Here is a 22655-nt window from a genome sequence, read left to right as displayed (position 1 = left end):
ACAGTGATTTTGGATGAAAGGACGGATCTAGCTCCTAATGTTGCTACGGAGTGCGTGAACCTGTATTCGTGACGACCTCGTGATGTTCACGCTTACAACCCTCCTCAAGTGATGTACCCTCGCCTTGTAGACCTACGTCCTATGCATGGATCCATAATCTAAACCTGCACCAGCCGCCCCGGGATGATGGACCTCTCTTCGAAGACTCAGCTGGACCTAACTTACCATGGAGGCCAAGTCTTTATTCAATACACTGTAAGTCTGGCAATGACAGAGCGTGATTCATTGTCAAGGATGGTGTTGGGTTAAAGATCTAATAGCCGCTTCACGGCCTGATTTATAATAAAGATGTAGGGCCAACTGATCTAATCTTATGTTGTCAATAGAGTAAATGTAATGAATTGATTTTTTAAAATTGATCCAAATGATGTATAATTGAATAAGTGATTCATAACTGATCCCAAATTGAGTAAATGATTGTTGAACTCGCTAATTGATCTCGAAGAAACAAATAACAAATTCCAAGTGAAACAAAGAAACAAATAACAAATTCCAATTCCCCCCCCCTTTTTTTAACTAAATTTTTTATGAAGTTTTATTTGATAAGAGGTGGTTCTTTGTTTTGTTTAAATGTACAACTAATGAGGAATGCATGATGTGAATTAGACGCCTATATGCTTATTCAATTTTTAATGAAACACTATTTTGTAAAAAGTGTCAAAATGGGCCAATTGCCCCACCCCTGGGGCAATGGGCCCATGGGCTTGGGACAAGGCGCCCACCCTTTGTCCCTTTACCACAAATGCATATTTTTCGTTTAAAAATGAAAAAAACAACACTTTACAGTTAAAAATAAGAAAATGTAATAAAAAATATGACATTCACTCATTTATTAACAACTCAAAAAATCATATACGTAACTTGAAAAAAATATACTCCTGGCTTAAAAAATCTATCACTGAAGTGAAGAAAAATATTTCATTGACATAAAATATATATCCTTGACTTGAAAAATATATCCTTGCGATAGAAAATTCGTCCTAAACATGAAAAAATGTATTCATGACTAGAAAAAATATATTTAGCTGATCACAAAAAAAACTTCGTTCCAGTTTCGTCCATAATCCAGATATGTGCAGAGAATTCATACCTAATCGTGATTTCAGCCAACACCATAAAAACTCATCAACTTTTGGCTCATTTGTGTTGGCTGAAATCATTTTTTGGCAAGGCAAGAGTCAATAATTCGATAAGGGGTCATAAATATGCATATTTAGAAACTAAACCTGCTGCCTTGAGGCTGCAAATCAAAAAATCATGCAATATGAAGTGTAATTTGTAATTCAAAAAGCAAGTCATAGTTTGAAAAGGTCATTGAGACAAATCTAATGATGTATAACACAAGACTTCACCATGGGCGCTTTGCCCCGTGACACGCGTGGGCCCGTTGCCCCACTAGGTATCATTTCAATTTATATCGTGTCAACATTTTATTTTAAAAGCTAATAGTCTAAACTTGATCTCAAAATTATCCCTATAAATATTACTTTGAAAATATTATTCACAGTAATTTCAAAAGCTTCATCTACAGTAATAGAAAAAAATTTTATTTAGCAGCAAAAAAATTTTTATCTGGACTAAAACAGTTATTCACGAATAACTTAATAACGCAAACACTTAGCAAAACGTAAATCCGTACACTTCATCCCAGTGAAACTGTCGACTGGCGGTAGAGAACACGGACCAATATCTGCCATACTTAGCGAGAAACCCGCTATGGGCCCATGACCCGCAGTGGGCTCGCTGCCCTATGTTACCCTATTAATGTCATTTTTACTATTTACTTAATAGATGCAGCATGATGACGTACGCATGGCGTCATCCGCCTCAAGCTTTCTGCTGGCCCTTCAACCTTCATTGAACGAAACAATGGCGGAATTCACGCAATTTTTATTTTCTGCACACGGTTGATCGAATAAATCATTTCGTATAAACAGTTTTTGTCTTTCTGCCATAAAGTTTCCTTAATGACTGGATGAAAGACATATTCAGTGATGAATCTCGAATCTTCATTGGGCAACGTGATGATGCTGGAACTTTTGTTTGGTGCAATATGAGATTTCAATGAGATTTATAAAGATGAGATTTCAATGAGATTTATAAAGATGACTGCCATAAGAGAACATGCAAATTTCCACAGTCATTGATGATATGGGGCTGCATGTCAGGTAAAGGCACTGGGGAGATGGCACATGTCATTTCATCTTCAATAAATGCACAAGTTTACCATGATATTTTGGACACTTTTCTTATCCCATCAATTGAAAAGATGTCTGGGGATGATGAAATCATTTTTCAAGATGATAATGCATCTTGCCATGGAGCAAAAACTGTGAAAACATTCCTTGAAAAAAAAGACACATAAGGTCAATGTCATGGCCTGCAAATAGTCCGGATCTTAATCCAATTGAAAATCTTTGGTGGAAGGTGAAGAAAATGGTCCATGACAAGGCTCCAACCTGCAAAGCTGATCTGGCAACAGCAATCAGAGAAAGTTGGAGGCAGATTGATGAAGAGTACTGTTTGTCACTCATTAAGTCCATGCCTCAGAGAATGCAAGCTGTTATGAAAGCCAGAGGTGGTGCAAACAAATACTAGTGGTGTGTTGGAGCGTTCTTTTGTTTTTCATGATTCCATAATTTTTTCCCCAGAATTGAGTGATTCCATATTTTTTCCCTCTGCTTGATCTAAAAAAATAACCGTTACATGACTGCCCAATTTTTTTTCTTGATTTCTTATAGTGTTTCTTAAAGCCAAAAAGTTGCCCATTTGAAATGACTTCAGTTTTGTGTCATGTCTGTGATCTGCTTTTTTTTCTACAAAGTTAAACAACTGTATTACGAGTATTAAAATAACAGGCAAATTGACTTGGGGTGAGAAAAGGTAAAAACATGGTGAGTAAGAGTATTTCCGATATGCAACTTATGATTAGGGTCAGCGAAGGTAAGGACGGGGTGAATAAGAGCAATTACCTTTATTACCTTGGTGTGAGTAAGGGGTAGAGGCTTGTGAAGGTGAGTTTTGAATTGAATGATGTTTTAGAAAATTTCCGGTATATTAATGTCCTTGCAATTTCGCTGCTGAGAATACTTTAGTTTACGATCCAAATGCACACGTCAGCTCAGGTTTTGACCAGAGTGCTCAGTAGTTACGTGTCGGGGTGCACATTTTCCTCATTATGAGATTATAAATTATTATTTTTATTTGTGCATTATATATTTGAAAACCTTAGCGCTGGAAGGCGAATGGGTTTAAATTCTTTAGGATTAGACTAAGTCCTTGAAAGGTTAACCGCTGCGCTGTATCGCGAACCATGACCGATTAATTTAATCGTAATTTCGCGCTGATGAACAAATTTCATGCAGTCAAGACCAATGGGTTAAATCATCAGGCGATTCAATTAATTTGCCAACGCTGTTCTGTTCTTGTCATCCGCCGCATTTTGACTTTTGAGCACCTTCATCCACCGCCCGTCGATTGTTCCGTCTCGTGGTCATAAAAGAGCAAAAAAAGGCTGCTCCAACGTACGGCACACAAATTAACAATTACATTTAATGAAATTATCTAGGATTTAGAATGAAAAATCAATGTATAATAAGTGCTCAGTTCTCTTTCACGTACGACTAAAAAACTTAATAAAGGAGTGCGGTTGCGAAGCCTTCGAACCGCAAAGGCTTTGAATTTTTTTTTTTAATTTTCCAGAATACAATTAGATGCATGGAAAATTAGTGAAGCTTCTTAAGGCGCAATATCTTCTTCTTTAATTTCCTTAAGGCATAATATTCTCGTAGATAAAATAATGCATCTCGCGTATTTACAGCATTTCTGCCCGTCGTCTCTCACTCTGAAATGAAATGCAATTCTGAATCGCCGCCAGAAATAATCGCCTTCATGCCGGTTCAGCCTTACGAGAGCTTAGCTTCATTTATAAGGAATATGAATGAAGGAATATGAACACAACCAATGTGTACAGTATTACGAGGAAGTAAAATACGCGTTCAAGTTCATCAAAAAGAAGAGAATATTGTTGGTTTGTAGCGCAGCCCCATCAATTATCTGACGTCGAATTAACATAGACTAGACGTTCTTTCGAATAAATTAAAGTTCTTTTTATGAAGTCGCGAAAGTTATTCAATGAAACGTCACGTGTGAAGACATGTATTGTCTCGTGATGCGGCTAACATGGACACACTAGGGTTAGATGCAGATAGCAAAGTTTCGTTTGTTAACGCGCACTCAACACTGGAACAACGTCATTTGTCATGATGGGCTCATCTTCCAATGAATCTCGAGCGAATTATACGAAATATAAAGAAGACATCCGAGCCTGCGGTCTAAACTTTAATTGTTGACGGCCTAATTGGGTATAAAAAAATCCCAGAAGATTTTAACTATTTAATACCGGTTCTTTCGTCACGCCACCCCTTACTGCATGGGGTGAGTGAAGGAAAATCTGGGTGGGTAACTTCAATGTCGGGAAATCTAATGTAGAAGCAGGGAAATGGTGAGTAGGATTAGGTAGGATATGTAACTAAATGATTTGTAGTTAGTAGAAGTAAAGGTGACGTAAGTTAGAGTAATTGACATAGGTAACGGTAGTGAGTAGTGACTTAGGGTGAGTAAAAGTTGAGACGAGATAAATGTGAGCAGGAATGGTGACAGTAATGACAGGGTGAGTCGAGGAGTAGTCTTTTAAAGATGAATAGCAATGCGTAATTCAGTCATGTTTTAATTGGATAAAATGCAGTTCACATGATTAAAAAGCATGACAATATGGAGATGTACAATAAATTATTACTGGTTCAAGTGTAAAATGTATGATTTCAAATAGTCATTGACACATTATTTAGATCTTATAAGATTATAGTGAACCATAGTAGGATACAATTGTCTGTTTTGACTCTAATTTTGACCGAAGTCTTTAGTAGTTATGGGTTGGGGTACAATTCAACGATATAATTTAGCTGCCGCCCCATAGAAGGTGTGATTGCCATATTTTTTAGCCCTCAAGTTGCAAAGCGGAGAGGGTAAAGTTTTTAAATATCTATTAGGTTGAAAGCTCAGACAGCGCAGTTGTTGGGAATGACGCTTCTACGTCTTGCAAGCCAAGACCGAATAATCTTAATTCGCACGGAGGGAAAGTTTTCTGCAGTCAAGACCAAGGGATAAAAACAACGGGCGATTTAATTCAATTGTTCTGCTGTCGCCATCCGCCGCATCTTGAGGCGTCCCATTCCGCCAGCCTCGGACTATTCCGTCTTTTGATAATAAAAAACCTTCCCTTTTATTTATCCTTATACCATAATCATCGGGCCACGTAGCATGAATGGGATAGTAGCTTTGTAGTGAACGTCTCGAAAAATGTATTATTTCATTTTGTCATGAATTATAAAATAAGGCATGTTCAGGACAATTATAAATGTACCTAGTTAGCCTGCACATACGTCTGAGGACAATATTAAAATAAAATAGAATTTCATAATTCGAAAAATATAAACAATGTTTGTCAAATAATAATCTAGACTTTCCTCAAAGTGCAACACTGAACTGAAATGCGGATCGTAACCGATTTATTCACTTGGCATCACTTTGTTACTTAGAGGCTAGAGCAATGCATTAAACTGGGGTATTTGGTCTGAGCTACTCTTCTAGTGGCATCCCTCAAATGTCAAGATATGGGATATCATAGGACTGCTCTAACGCACTACGTGTAAATTGTACAAAACCATATGATGTATGACGTGTAACGTGTTACATTCATCATACATATCGAGCAGCTGCTTCACTCAAGTTTACTGCAATGCAAATCTTGCGAGCGAAAATACATGAATTTTTGGGGGAAATCTATCTTTAAAGAATAACCTTCACTCTCAGGCCTTGCAAAAATACATAGATATTATTAAACTCAATCGTGACTATATTAATTAAAATTGCTTGATTTACTATCGCGTATTCGACTCATGAATTGCAAACTGTTTGGGATTTATGCGCCTTTTTAAACACAGTTTCCGCTCTTATTATTATAGAAAATTCAATGCATAGAAAACTTCATAGCATTAACACAATTAAATTACATTACATTTTCTATAGTCGTCACAACTAGGATGGTTCTGTTTTCCATGGATTAATCTGGCGTAAACAAAAGTGTACTAGCGTACACCTTGGTGTACATGGGCAAAAAATTGTTGTAAGATGTGTACGCGGATGTACACATTCCAGGTACATCCGCGTCACCGTGCAGCTACAATGAATGTTTCGGGGCTTGGGAGCATTTATTATTCTCAGCAAGCTGGAAATATATAAATAAGAGGGGGAAAATTACAGACAATGAATATCGAGCCACATGACTTGGTGCAGTCATTGCAGGTCGCACATCTTACTTAGTATAATAACGTAGTAATTAATATAATAAACTCTGAATCACAGTCAAAAATAATCACCTTCGTGTCGGCTTTGCCTCATAGGTGTTTCACTGCTGCATTGAATGGCTTTGAACGAAGGAATATAAACTCAGCCAATGTTCGGTATGTAGTTTAATAAGCATTAAGAGTATAAAAATAACCGGTAAATTGATTTGGGGTGCGTAAAGGCAGAGATATGATGTGTACTGTGTAGGAGTATGTCGCCTAATAGTAATGTAGGATATGTAACTTTATGACTTAGGGTCAGTGAAGGTAAGGAGGGGGTGAATAAGAGCAATTGCCTTTATTGCCATGGGGTGAGTAAAGGGTAGAGGCTTGTGAAGGTGAGTAGTAATGGGCAATTGAACAATGTTTTAGAAAATTTCCGGGATCTTAATCTCCTTGCCGCATCGCTGCTGAGAATATTTTAGTTTAGGATCCAAATGCACACTTCAACTGTGATTTGACCAGAGTGTTCAGTAGTTACGTGTCGGGGGGCACAATGTCAGCATCGTTTGAGACTATAGCAACTCTAGTGGTCGCTTCGTATAATATATTTGAGACCTTAGGGTTTATAATGCGACTAGGTTATGTTGTGTGCCTGAAAGAAGTAAGAGTAGTTTGGACACTGCTTTGTCTCTTGAACCATGACCGATTGATCGTAATTTCGCGCTGATGAACAAATTTCATGCAGTCAAGACCATGGGGTTAAATCATCTGGCGATTCAATTAATTTGCCAACGCTGTTCTGCTCTCGTCATCCGCCACATCCTGAGGCGCCTACATCCACTGGCCGCCCACTGTTCCGTCTCGTGGTCATGAAAAAAAATTATTTGATTTTTCTGTACACTTCAATTATCATGCCAGTTTGTACGAATGTAATTGCTAACATTGCTACTATCACCATAACTATCCTCGTAGTAACAAACATCGTCAGGCCACCATATGATGCATGTATATGAACTCTTTCGTATACTATATGTATAAATATGTATACAATATGGATACAATACGTATGTGAACTCTTTCGAGTTCCTAGATGCAGAAACGATGAAGCAGTTGTTTGTTGCTGTCGTGCGCCCGAACCTAGAGTTTGGAAACGTCGTATGGTCACCGAAATTTGAAAAGGACAAAAATTTAATAGAGAGTGTTCCAAGACGTGTAACAAGGATAATTCCAGGCTTGAAGGGCAAGTCCTATGAGGAAAGATTAAAGATTATGAAGCTTCCAAGCCTCAGTTATCGACGTCTGCGTGGGGACCTCATTGAAATTTACAAGTATACTCATGGCTTATACAAGGTCCCAGAAGGATTACTAGAATTTGAAACAAGAACCAACACCAGGGGCCACGGCTATAAACTAAAAAAATAGCGTTGGAACACATCCATGTGACAACATTTCTTCTCGCTTCGAATCACCGACATGTGGAACAGCCTCCCTGATAGCATCTTTGACGCTCCGAGTATGAACGCCTTCAAGAACAGACTAGACGAAGCTATGCAGGAGCATATGTTCAGTCTTAAAATGCCTAGCAAATTACGGACCAGGCAATAAGTCCAGACGAAGCTATGCAGGAGCATATGTTCAGTCTTAAAATGCCTAGCAAATTACGGACCAGGCAATAAGTCCAGCAGCTATCTCAATCAATCGTCAGTTATGGAAAGATCGGGTTCCAAAGGCCGGATCTCTTGTGAATCTAACCACGAAAAATTCAAGAATCGGCAACAGGCCATGGGCCTATTTCTTCAGTGCCGACACTTCTATTATATTCTATGAACAAGAATCGGCAACAGGCCATGGGCCTATTTCTTCAGTGCCGACACTTCTATTCTATTCTATGACGTGCTACATTCATCATTCATATCGACTCGAGCAGTTACTTCACTGCAATGCAAATCTTCCGGCGAAAATACATGAATTTTTTGGGGGAAAACGCTCTATCTTCAGGAATAACCTTCACTCTCAGACCTTGAAAAGACTATATATATTATTATTATTAAACCCAATCGTGACTATATTATTTAATGATACAGGATTTACTCTAGCGTGTTCGACTGATGAATTGCAGAGTGATTGCGATTATAAGACCATGTTTTAACAAAGTCTACGCGGTTATTCCAATAGAAAATGCTAAGCATAGAAAACATCATAGCATCAACAAAATTATATTACTTCAAATTTTAAATCTAGTCTTCACTTGTGTTTTCCACGGATTAATCTGGCGTAAACGAAACACTAAAACTGGCGTATGCCTTGATGTACATGGGGCAAAAGTATTTTACATGGACACCTTGTGTACATAGTGCAGATATATGTGCTTGGCACACACATGGGCTCACACCTGGTGTACCGTGCATACATGGTGCAAACCATTTGTACATGTATATATTGGTGTAAATTGTGCAGGTATAAGTAATGGGTACAAACATTGGTATAAATGATGCAAAATTTTATACGCCATGGGGTAAATAAGGCAATAATTAAGAAGTGTTTTAATTAAGAATTGTACGCGGATATACACTCTCCCGGTACATCCGCGTCACCGAGCGGCTACACCTACAATGAATGTTTCGGGGCTTGGGAGCATTTAATATTCTCAGCAAGCTGAAAATATATAAATAAGAGAGGCAAAATTACAGACAATGAATCTCGTGCCACATGATTTTGTGCAGTCATTGCAGGTCGCTCATCTTACTTAGTATAATAACATAGTAATTAATATAATAAACTCTGAATCACGGCCAACGATAATCACCTTCGTGTCGGGTGTTTCACTGCTGCATTGAATGGCTTTGGATAAGGGAATATAAACTCAGCCAAAGTTCGGTGCGTAGTTTATTAAACATTACTAGTATAAAAATAACTGGCAAATTGATTTGGGGTGAGTAAAGGCAGACATATGGTGAGTAAGAGTAAGTAGGATATGTCACTCTATGACTTAGGATCAGTGAAGATAAGGACTAGGTAAATATGAGCAAGTATGATGGATAAATCTATTGACTTTAGGTGAGTAAGGGGTAGAGACATGTGGAGGTGATTAGCAATGGGCAATTGAACAATGTTTTAGAAAATTTCCGGGATTTTATTCTCCTTGCCTTATCGCTGCTGAGAATACTTTAGTTTAGGATCAGCTCAGGTTTTGACCAGAGTGCTCAGTGGTTACGTGTCGGGGTGCACATTTTCTCCGTTTAAATCCTATATATTCTTTATATGTTTCGTTGGGATTTATTATTTTTGAAAACCTTAGCGCTGCGAAGCGATTGGGGTTTAAATTCGTCAGAATTAGTTTGTGCGATTGAAAGGTTAACGCGGCGCTGTCTCGCGAACCAAGACCGATTAATCGTAATTTTGCGCTGAAATACAAATTTCATGCAGTCAAGACCAAGGGATAAAATCATTTGGCGATTCAATTAATTTGCCAAGGCTGTTCTGCTCTCGTCATCCGCTACATACTCAGGCGCCTTCATCCACTGGCCGCCCACTGTTCCGTCTCGTCGCAATGAAAAAAAAAATTATTTGATTTTTCTGTGCACTTTAATTATCAGGCCAATTTGTAAGAATGTAATTGAAACTTCTCCAGAAACTGCATTACTTAATCTTTCTAAAAATTTACAAGATGAATCTTATAATGAGGAGCTTTGGTCGCCAGGCAACGGTTCACAGCGACGACAGGTTCATAGGTTCGTTAATAATACAATCAGAAAAATTAATGGGTTATAATGTGTAGATAGTGACACTATTTACCAATACCATGCAGTGTCAGGATGACCCACCTATGGATAAGAGATTGTGCTGGCGAGTGAGAAAGTCGTTAACTTATTAACACTAAAACGCTATAATAATATTATTATGATAACAATATTACCAGAGAGTTTTAGAGTTAAATGCTTTTAGCTCAATTTTCTTTCGCATTATAAATAATTCTCAATAGCATACGGTTTTAGTTTCTTTCCAAATTGATTATACGAAGTTTTTTATAAAATGAAAAGAAGAATGGTTAAATTTTTTATATTGTGACTTTTATTAACAACAAATGACCATTACTAAAGATTTATTTGTAGATATACGAAGTTTGAATCGTGTTCACATTATGGGCTGCTCCAACGTACGACATACAATTTTTGATAAAAAACAATGTAAGATAAGTGATCAGTTCTCCTACACGTACAATTAAAAAATTTAATAAAGGGGTGCGGGTGCGAAGCCTTTGAACCGCGAAGCTTTGAAACATTTTTTTTTTTAATTTTTCGGAATACAATTAGATCGAGTGTATGTGATGGCATGGAACATTAGTGAAGCTTCTTAATTAAGGCACAATATTCCCGTAGATAAAATAATTCATCTCGCGTATATACAGAATTTCTGTCTGTCGTCATGTGAGCTACCGATGATATTCTAGCCCAAAGTTCATGATGAAAAGTGCTGCGTGTCGTCTTTATCTAGAGATAAAGTAGTAGTTATCGTGTTGATGCAATATATATTTAGTACTTGATGTGTATGAAAATGTTATTGTCCGTAAAAATGAATGATAAAATGGTAATTCATTCAACTTTGTGTTTCTGGACGTTTTCAAGATTTTGAATTTTTTATTATTGATTAAAAGCAATGATTGTAATGACTTGTTTACGATGTATTGTTAATATTTTGCATCGTAAGTTGTAAAACAATCATTAAACATTTAATGGCTCTTTGACGACTGACTGTACATCAATTTTACGATTACAATTTTACAATCGCATTGAATTTATTTATTAATTTGTATTTAGATATTATTTGTAAAAATTTACGCAATGTCACACCCGCAGTTTTTTGTTGACATCCTAGTTACTCACTCGATTAAATTATTTTTATTCGACTACTTTAAACGGTATATAAAGACATATAGGCCTATTCATAGATACTGAGATGACAAAATCTTAACTTAGTATTTAAAACAGCGATTTTCATCGTAAACAAAAACTGCCAAGGCACTTTATCTGATAACATTGCCTGGGTATAACCACTACATTTTTAAGAATGAGAGGCGGGTTAGTATTTCTACTGATATAGTTTAATTTAACTGCGAGCGATTAAATACGTGTAAAAATTATAATACGAATAATTTTTATTATAAAATCCCTATAACTAATATTTCTGTTATGCTACTGGAAAGTTGCTAATCTTGAACCAATATTTCTGTTATGCTATTGGTAAGTTGCTAACGCAAGTCGCAAATTAGTCTGCCATTAGTGGCTGTCGAAGATGGTTGATAAGCTAATAGCTCTTGCATCTTGTTTCCCAGACCCAGCAGCAGCACACTGACTGGTTACGTAGCCTCTAAATTGCGGAGATTTGGTGACACTGATAGATGTCGTCTGACTTCAAGTTTATATTATACTTTTATTTTAATTGTTTTCTTAACTTCGTTGCTTTTAGTGGACATAACTGTATTCACTTCCCCTTGTCATTACATTTAGACGGTCGTGTAGTGTAAACTTCGAAAATGGAGAGTGAATGGGGCTCCTACTCCTAGGGCCTCATTCACTGGAAGTCTGGAACGGAGACTGGAGTGCGAGTACTCCGAGTAGGGCCCTTAGGCGGTTAGGCCTAACTCATGAGAATAACCTACTCAGTCCTACTGTACAGTAGGTGTAGAATAGAGATAAAGTACCGTAGATAGCACGCCAGTAGCAGTAGGAGGTATTTGTTTCAAGCCTGGGGAAATGAAAAACTGTTGAACACAAGTTTGTTGCAAACGCTGCGGCCTGCACAGCGCACTGCTACCGAGTACAGACTAGTGAGACTACAGTCAGTGACAGTTTCCATTTCGGTCAAGCCAAGCCTTTTTCTGACTTCTGAGGAGTGAGGAGCTAACTGGATGTGAAATAATAATGAAATTTATGCAATCAAGCCATTCAAGTTCATTTATTTATGTCAAAAATGATCAAATCTAAAGTGTGTAATGTATAGGAATAGGCTAGGATCATTGTAATTTGTAAGCCGTAAGGTGTCACCGTGTCACTGTCAGTCTGTCAGACTGTCTGTGTGAGTGTCCATTGCCATTCCCATGGTCTCATTGACATTGGCCACAACCAGGAACCAGAAAAATGAAATATGTTATTTGTATTGCCTTAAATTTACAGATAGGCCCTTGCCCTAGAGCCTAGAGGCCTAGACCCTAGTGTAGTCCCTACAGTCAGTACAGCGTAATATATAGGTACCTGGTAGGCTGGTACCAATCTGAAAAAAAATAATTAAAAAAACTTTTTAAAGAACCACGTTTTTCTTGTTGACTAAAAAGTAGAAAATAAATTATGGCTCTAAAAAAATCGGTTTTCCGATGCCGACCGCCAAAAATGGATTTCAGATTCGTAATCTACACCCCAAAAAACATATAATTAAAAAAAAAAACACCCTTTTTTTTGGATGTAGTTAATCTGCAATAATACCGAAATTATTGCAGTTTGCACTTTGCAAGCATGTTGTTTAATAAAATTTGCAGCTTCTGAAATCTGCATTCCGCAGTACTTCAAGGCTCCTGCCAAAGTATCCTGCTGAAGCTGAGAAGGCAATGATAATGTCAACCTAAAACTTTAGGTACCTTGAAGATTGCATGGTTGAGGACTTGCGGTCAAGTCAGACGGTCACGGTCAGAGCGGTCAGACTGCATTAACACATGTTCAGTTGCCACTGAAGGTAAAGACAAATGTTGCTGTTTGACTGTTTTTAGGGTAAAATTAGAGATTTGGGGTAACACGTGGACGTGCTGACATGCAGAGGATTACAGGACTTTATAAATAAGTTTGCGGCTTTTAAATGGCTTTTCATGGCCAAGATGTGGAATTTACGGCTTGAAAAAATGGAATCACGGCTGGCAAGTCCATAAAACCACGGTCTTGAAGAAATGGAATCATGGCTGGTGCCTGGCAAGTCCTTAAAACCACATCTCAAAAAATCCAGTTGCGGTTCCCCAAGTAGATATATTCCTTGCCTGGGCCTGGCCATATGAACTGGTGGCATTCTAAATGCCCTCTAAGTGACCATGCACTTGAGCAATTCAGGAGCGCTGTTGCCAAAATAGGAGCAAATGCCATGCAAAAGGAGCGGGAAGCTCCGGACTAGTGCACTACAGCACTGCAGTACCCAAATGTTGTTGTTGTTGCCCCGCGCCCGATCCCGGCATCACTGGTCCAGCTGTGGCTGGAGCCAACGCACGACTGGAGCACCCAAATCACTGGCATTTTCTTAACAATTAGCACTCTTGTACTGCCCTCAATTTGCACACATGCTCTGTGTGCAAAGTGCCCTGGTTGTCCTCCTGAAGTGTGGAGTGCCCCGATTGTCCTGTTGGAGCTAAATGACCAACCACTTCCTGGAATTCTTCCATAGCAGTGGCATTTACATCTCATTAATTTATATCTTTTGCCCAATTTTATAGTTTGCCTTGTTGCTTTGAACTGGAAGCTGTGGCCAACTCTCTGAGTAGAAAGTTACAGAATTTGTAGCAAAATATAGTGGCAAAAAATACTTAATTTTCTTACCTAATAATGAAATTTTGCATCTCCAATGTGATATTTTCAATAAATTGGCCATTTTGTGGCTCAATTTTGCCATTTGTCACCAGATAGATAGCAATTTGAAATTTTGGGCTAAACTTCTTAAAAACTGATGGTGAAAATAATTATTTTAGGGGTTATTGTTAAAAATCTTATGTAAAAATCTGAATTTTTGTTAGAATTTTTTATGTCAGAAATCAGGCAATGGTCATGAGAATGCGTAAAATTGTCTGCACGCCTGGATGTTTTGTCTTGTTTATAAGTTGCTTCTGCCCCATTATTTAGTTATGTTAGATATGCACATGGGTTGTATATATAACTCATGGAAGGAATGTATATATTTGTGATCTGTTGGAAATCTCACAGCTTTTAAAAAATAGCTTAACTGCTCTAATCATGGCTTGGAAGGTAAATGTTTATCATACCTTGTGGCATATAAGTTGATTAACTTTCCTTTTTGATTCTTGTATGTGGACCAGTAACATACATAAGATATTGATTGATAACTGGAATTAAAAAAAATTAACTGGTTTTAAAAATCTATCATTTTTCACAACCAAACATGGAAAATGAAGAGGTTGGTTAAAGGTGGTATTAATAAAAAGTAATTTCTGCCAGGAAAAAGTCCCTGCACCATACAAATATGTAAGTGGTAAACTATGACAAAAGAACTGGCATTCTATTCAGTCTATGATCACAGAATATGTGATCGTGATTCAGTGTATGATTCAGTTCAGTTTATGATCATATATGATTCAGCCAAGGCATATGTAATAGTTCAATTATTATTTATAGGTATACCTATGTCTATAAAGAAAATAGCAATTGCAGTGACAGCATAAAAGATCAGGCTGTTAGACCTCTTTTGACTTGATTTAATAGAGAATTGATATATGACTGAATTGTTTGAATTATTGATACAAAAAAAGTTTTGAAAACACTTGTACTACCAAGAAATTTGGTGGAGAAACGAGATGTCTCATTAACATTTTATAACACAAGGATAGTTATAGGAATAATAGGATTAATTATGTTGCAGGAAAAAAGGCAGTTTGTTTTTATGCAATGCTTGTCTTTTGCAAATAATAAATAATTAATATGAATAATAACTTGACAGGGGGCACCATAACGGCAACAACACATGCACAACATCATTATTGAAAATATAGGTAAACTTTCTTTAACACGTTGACTACGATTGCTTCATCTTGTACTATTATTTCATTTTTTGTACTGTTTTTAAACAGGGTTGCCAGACGGTTATTTTTCCGGACAAGTTCCGTGATTTAGTTTTTCTCAATTGCATTGGCCGGCTAAAATTTATGATAGAGGTACTTCCTAATTGAATTTCAAGTACTGGAAAAAGAAAATAAATGGAATTTTTATAGCAGAACCTACAAATAAACTAGTATATATTGGGTTATAGGCCTTTTTTGGCCTTTTTTGTTCTCAGATTTGGCCAATTATAGGCAACCTGAATTATGCACCACTTCATCCTGGAGAAATACATTTCGTGGTACGCATATGTACCAATACATAGTCAACGTGTTAAGCTCTAGTAAGTAGTATACTGATTCATCAATAAATATGTTGTTTTCTGGGCAAATTTTCCCTAGTGAGTGTATAAAAAAATATCAGTTTAATTGGAATTGACTTATAAATGTATGCTATGTGTAAATTTCAAGTGAACTTGAATGTCTGTTGACTGTGTAGTGATGATAGTTTCTTTATATAGCCTTTGACTTTGACCAATACTCTCATGATGAAATGGCAAATGCATTAATTTTTTATTTTACTTGAATTTTCTCTCTTATGTGTCTACAGATAATTTACTCAATAAAACAATACATAATAATTGTGTAGATACAAAGTATTTTAAATCATAGTCGCCTAGATTAGCTGGGCCAGCCACATTACAATGACTGACGCTCGTATAGCCGTCGCCCGGCCTCGAGTGCCAAAAGAAGACGACGGATCAACCTTGTCATGGGAGGAGTTGCTCTCATCTTATAGAGTTGCTTTCATCAGAGGATATTTCCGCTTCAGGTGAATAACTTACTCATGTGTGAATATTTGAGTTAAATATTGTTTGTTCTGGCTACCTACTTTTTCATTCTTTCATACCATTCTTCAACTTACAAGGAATTTAAAAGCAAAGAAAACGCCAAGAAAATTCACCATATCGATACTGAAAACATAATTTTTCACATTTTCAATATTGATACCGTATGATGAATTTTCTTGTAGTTTTTTTTGCTTATAAATTCCTTGTGAACTTGCAATATAAGCAGACTGATAATATAAGTTCTTCAACTTAGGTCTTATAGAGTTGCCTTCATCAGAGGATATTTTTGATTCAGGTGAATGACTTACAGTACTTGTGTGTGAATATTCAATTATATTTTGTTCTGGCTACTCATTCATTTGTTCATACATTCTTCAACTTTGGTCAATTTTTGTGGTTGCTCGATGAGATTTTGAGAGTATTTATTTTTAAGAATATTTATTGTTCATTTTTTATGAATATTTATTTTTTAAGAGTATATATTTTTGAGAGTGTTTGTTCATTAAAAGTATTTATTTGTTTTGAATATTTATTTATTAAGACTATTGGTTTAGCAAGAGTATTTATTTTTTAAGAGTATTTAATTATTAAACTTATTTATTTTTTAAGAGTATTTATTTTTTAAGAGTATTTATTTATTAAACTTATTTATTTTTTAAGAGTATTTATTAAGAGTATTTATTTTTTGGGAGTATTTAATTTAAGAAACTAGAAGATGTTGATGACACAACCATGTTATGTGTTCACAGAAACAGCGTGCGCAACCGTGTGTGGCCAACCACGACCAACAACCTGGTTGTGGTGTGCGGGTTATCTCAGTACCTGCTGCACTACCAGCCTCCCTCCCTACACTACCTCACCCGACACCTCAACACCATGGCCACTGCTCTGCCACTACCAGCAAGTGGGTCCTGACACTAGTTACCTGCCACTACCAGCAGGTGGGTGCTGACACTAGTTACCTGCCACTACCAGCAAGTGGGTGCTGACACTAGTTACCTGCCTCTACCAGCAGGTGGGTGCTGACACTAGTTACCACCCCTGCCACTACCAGCACTCCATAAATTTAGGCAGCACTCTCTAGATTTAGTGGATGGCACTCCCTAGATTTGGGGTGCAGCACTCCCTAGATTTGGGGAGCAGCACTCTTTAGATTTGGGGTGCAGCACTCCCTAGATTTGGGGAGCAGCACTCCCTAGATTTGGGGAGCAGCACTCCCTAGATTTGGGGTGCAGCACTCCCTAGATTTGGAGTGCAGCACTCCCTAGATTTGGGGAGCAGCACTCCCTAGATTTGGGGAGCAGCACTCTCTAGATTTGAGGTGCAGCACTCCCTAGATTTGGGGTGCAGCACTCCCTAGATTTGGGGAGCAGCACTCCCTAGATTTGGGGAGCAGCACTTCCTAGATTTGGGGAGCAGCACACCCTAGATTTGGGGAGCAGCACACCCTAGATTAGGGAACTAAGGAATATGAAAGACATAAATTTGTTTTGGTTGTTCATTTAATTACCATTTATTCATTATCCAATTATTATTACAGATGTAGAAAATATACTCCAAAGAATTTTTGAATACAAATTGCATTAATTTTAATCACAGTCATTTTAATGAATGGCCCTATACCCTTAATATCATTGTTATCTAAATTCATTTTGAATAATCTAATTAACTATCTTACATTAATCAAGGTTATTATTTGTTGTTGTTATGCTGCTTATGCAGCATTGATGTTTATGATGTTGTTGTCTTGTGTTATCTCCATGTCTGTTGAGAAGGCTGTGTGTTATCACCTTTTCAGTGCACCATGCAGAAGCTGTGGGGTTATCTTAACCTTGCATACCTGCATCGTGGGTTGAAAATACTGCACATTTAACCACCGTGGGTTGAAAATACTGCACATTTGACCACCATGCTTGCACCGTGGGTTGAAAATACTCTCATTTGACCACCATGCTGGGTTGAAAATTGAAAACACTCACCCTGGTGAATGAACTGCCATGTTATTTGTGGAATGTGTATTGTTGAATATCTGTTGAATATTTCATATTTTGATGTTTATCTAATGAGATCTGCCCATTTCCCTTGGAATGAATGAATGTTATTGCATTCATTGTTCCCTTTAACAATTGTGAACTGTATTTGATGCTTCCTAGGAAGCATCAAATACAGTGTTATTTGATGCTTCCTAACTGTTGTAAATTGTGATTTAGTTCACGCGTTGTTCACCGTGTAATGCCTTACCTCATATGTGGTTCACCATACAAATCATTTACCTCATATGTGGTTCACCGTGCAACACGGTTCACTCACATGTGGTTCACCGTGCAACACGGTTCACTCACATGTGGTTCACTGTGCAACACGGTTTCTTCACATGTGGTTCCCCACACAATGCCGTTCCCTCATTTGTGGTTCTCCCCGCAGGTTCACCCACGTGGGTTCGCAACGCCGTGGTGTCGTGCGGCATCAGTGTCGGGTTCTTCGTGGTTCTCATGCGTGTACGACAATATCTGCTGCGTATACTGCTGGCGTATCGCGGCTGGATGTGTGAGTGTACAGATAACTATGTAGCTGACTGTATCAGTGATAACAATGTATCATAAGTGGATTCAATGTACCCTACTATGTAACTAGTAACATTTATACAAGTGATAAAAATGACATATATTAGTGATACCAATGGTATATATAAGTTATAATGCTACAAAGTGATAACAATGACACATATCTGTGATAACAATTATAGAAGTGATGTCAATGGTATATATAAGTTATATAATGCTACAAAGTGATAAAAATGACATATATTAGTGATAACAATTATACAAATCATAACAATTCTACATTGACAATAATGATACGGTATATAAGATGCTACAAGTAACGACAATGATATATATAAGATTGTACAAGTGATAACAATGATATATAAGATGATACAAGTGATAAGAATGATATATATAAGATGCTACATTGATAACAATGATATAAAGTATAACATCGCAGACGAGAAGCCCCGGGAGATGTCCCTGAAGACGCGCGTGTGGGGCGTGTGTGTGAAGCTCGTGTCGGGGTACCAGCCCAGCCTGTACTCCTGCCAGCGGTCCCTACCACGCATGCCGGTACCTCCTCTGCACGCTACCATGGGTGAGTGGTGTGGTGATGGTGGTGGTGGTGGCTCTCGTCACCTAGGGGTATGATAAGTATGTCGTGAGATTATAACATAGGTTGTCATGGCCGAGTCATGCCGAGCTTACAAGCTGCTCAGAGGCTGCACTTCAAGCCCGGCCGAGGCGGACATGAGCGGCTGATTTACGCGCTGCCCGAGTCCTGGGCGGCGCCTGATGCAGAGTCGGGCCCGCGTCTGAATTTTATTCCGGTTTATTGTCAACGTCGATGGCGCTGAGTCATAAGTGTGTCTGAGGGAAAATGCACACTTTATCATCGTATTCCGTCCAATGTATGCATGACTCACCCTGCCCATGACTCTCCCTGCCCATGACCCACCCTGCCCATGACCCACCCTGCCCATGACTCTCCCTGCCCATGACCCACCCTGCCCATGACCCACCCTGCCCATGACCCACCCTGCCCATGACTACACTGCTTTACCTACAGTAGAACACACGTAAATCAACGTGTTACATTGTCTAAATACTGCCACACTGCTTTACCTACAGTAGAACACACGTAAATCAACGTGTTACATTGTCCAAATGCTGACACTGCTTTACCTATAGAAGAACACACGTAATATTGATACGACTTATTACTGGTACATTACTGCCATACTGGGTCAGAATGATATAGGTACGGTACTCAAGAGCGATAAATGTATCACAATTTAGACAAAATCTGGCTCACTTTTCCCAGTGTATATTATCCTAAACTGCTCAACCTGAATTTTTATTTACACAATTGTAATAGAAATAGGTTGTCCGTGCCGAATAAGATGCAAGGAAAATATAATTTCAGTTGAAACTGTAATTTAATTTATTATCTGGATAGACTTGTGTACTAAAACTGTAATCATATATTGTATTGGTGCATTTAATGTATGTATTGACGTATTTAATTAATGTATTGTTGCATTTAACGCTTGTATTAACCTATTTAATGTATCTATTGACGCAATTAGTGCATGTATTGTTGCATTAAGGCATGTATTAACCTATTTAATGTATGTATTGACGCATACGCATATATTGACGCATTTACTTTATGTATTAACTTATTTAATGCATGTATTGGCGCATTTAATGTTGATGTTTGACAGGGAGAAGTATGCGTACCTAATGAACCGTACACCGCTGGCCATCAACAGCAACTACTACTGTCTGGACCACTACAGCTGGGCACCCACCACCAAGCAGGTCCTAACATTACACCTATCATTTATTTATATTTATATAAATTATGTAAATATAATATATCCTTATTTTATAATTATATATATTATATAAATTATATAAATATTATAATGTATCGTTATATTATAAATTCATTTATAATGTAACATTATTCACATTATTCTGGTGTATGTTTTGCACATTTATGTGTAAATTGTTCTTGTAATGCGAATAATTGATTAACATGCCACGTATCATGTGCCGCTAACATAATCTATTTGCTATGCTTATAATAGGTAATAATAATTTAGTTTCTCTAATAATAATAATGATAATAATAAAAGAATAATAATACTAGTAATTATAATATTAAGATAATAATAATAGTGATTATGGCAGGTATCTCGCGCCGCTAACGTGATCTACTCGCTGTGCGTCATGCGCCGCCTGATAGACCGCGAGCAGCTACAGCCGCTGTGTCTGCGTGGCACAATACCCATCTGTATGGCGCAGTACGAGCGTCTCTTCTCCACCGTCAGGTGCGTCATGGCGCAGTACGAGCGTCTCTTCTCCACCGTCAGGTGCGTCATGACGCAGTACGAGCGTCTCTTCTCCTCCGTCAGGTGCGTCATGGCGCAGTACGAGCGTCTCTTCTCCACCGTCAGGTGCGTCATGGCGCAGTACGAGCGNAGCATGCACAACACTAGTTTCTAGTACACTAGCAGCATGCACAACACTAGTTTCTAGTACACTAGCAGCATGCACAACACTAGTTTCTAGTACACTAGCAGCATGCACAACACTAGTTTCTAGTACACTAGCAGCATGCACAACACTAGTTTCTAGTACACTAGCAGCATGCACAACACTAGTTTCTAGTACACTAGCAGCATGCACAACACTAGTTTCTAGCTGTCTCTTATACACATCTAGATGTGTATAAGAGACAGATGTAAGGCAGCTGTTAGACATGAAACAGACATGATCTTAACATGTAAGGCAGCTGTTAGACATGAAATAGACATGATCTTAACATGTAAGGCAGCTGTTAGACATGAAACAGACATGATCTTAACACGAAGTTGCAATGGCAGACTCGAGTAATACGCAACAAGGTTCACTAAAAAACGACCTATATTAATTAAGGCTCTCACGCAAATGAGAATTTTAAGTCACCATCGTCAAGTAAACATCGGTAATTTGGGAGCCCACTCCCCGTGGCTTCATTCCTTCACTGTTGCTCATTATCCGGGAAAGCTTTTAGATCATATCCAACTAAACAAATATACATTCATGATATACATTATGATATCCATATGTTTCATATGCATATATCATATACTTAGATACTCGTACGCATATATCACATCAATCTATATGCACATACACATATATACTCATATCCGCATATCATATCACGAAAGATACAGATGTGCATATGCTACATCCACCAGTTGCTCGTGTTATAGAGAACCGAATTCGAGTTCGTAAGAACTCGAGTCTCGTTCTTAAGAAATGCATATTTAAAGAGCCTTCTAACATATATTTTTGTTCGTAAGTGGTGCCGTGGTCTGCTCTACGCCCTCATGTTACCCTCACATTACCCTCATGTTACCCTCATGTATTTTATATTCGCAATCGAACAAAAAATAAACATATATTTTAGTTCGCAAGCGAGCGTTACTGACAATTCTGCCGTCCTTGCAGGGCAGGTTCTCGAGCACCGCGAGGTCACAAATGAAGATCTTCTTCTGCGCCAGCGCCTCGTCCAGCGTCTGCCCCTCCAGGAACTCTGCTACCGTCTCGTGGGTCACGTCTAGTCCTGTCTCTTATACACATCTAGATGTGTATAAGAGACAGGTGCTACTTCGTGCAGTACATTAGTGTACTACATTGTCAATAACGAGCAGTATTGTGCTACTTCGTGCAGTACATTAGTGTACTACATTGTCAATAACGAGCAGTATTGTGCTACTTCGTGCAGTACATTAGTGTACTACATTGTCAATAACGAGCAGTATTGTGCTACTTCGTGCAGTACATTAGTGTACTACATTGTCAATAACGAGCATTATTGTGCTACTTCGTGCAGTACATTAGTGTACTACATTGTCAATAACGAGCAGTATTGTGCTACTTCGTGCAGTACATTAGTGTACTACATTGTCAATAACGAGCAGTATTGTGCTACTTCGTGCAGTACATTAGTGTACTACATTGTCAATAACGAGCAGTATTGTGCTAC

General features: G+C 37.9%; 1 protein-coding gene across 1 annotated transcript in view; it reads left to right on the top strand.

Moving 5' to 3' along the window:
- The first annotated feature begins 15821 nt into the window (after positions 1–15821).
- The window catches only part of LOC108680423 (carnitine O-palmitoyltransferase 1, liver isoform), a 14996-nt gene continuing 8162 nt past the window's right edge, over positions 15822–22655 (top strand). Inside the window, exons 1-8 of the mRNA XM_047883180.1 lie at positions 15822–16042; positions 16811–16965; positions 18486–18608; positions 19068–19208; positions 19289–19412; positions 20338–20434; positions 20810–21075; positions 22077–22219. Of these exons, the coding sequence (XP_047739136.1) occupies positions 15915–16042; positions 16811–16965; positions 18486–18608; positions 19068–19208; positions 19289–19412; positions 20338–20434; positions 20810–21075; positions 22077–22219 (1177 nt within the window). The 5' untranslated portion in view covers positions 15822–15914. The remainder of the gene's footprint in view (positions 16043–16810; positions 16966–18485; positions 18609–19067; positions 19209–19288; positions 19413–20337; positions 20435–20809; positions 21076–22076; positions 22220–22655) is intronic.

The sequence above is a fragment of the Hyalella azteca genome, unplaced genomic scaffold (genome assembly GCF_000764305.2).
Source record: "Hyalella azteca isolate HAZT.00-mixed unplaced genomic scaffold, Hazt_2.0.2 contig12207, whole genome shotgun sequence".
Classification (NCBI taxonomy): Eukaryota; Metazoa; Arthropoda; class Malacostraca; order Amphipoda; family Hyalellidae; genus Hyalella; species Hyalella azteca.
Note: the sequence above shows the minus strand (reverse complement) of the source record. Positions and strands in the feature narration are given on the sequence as shown.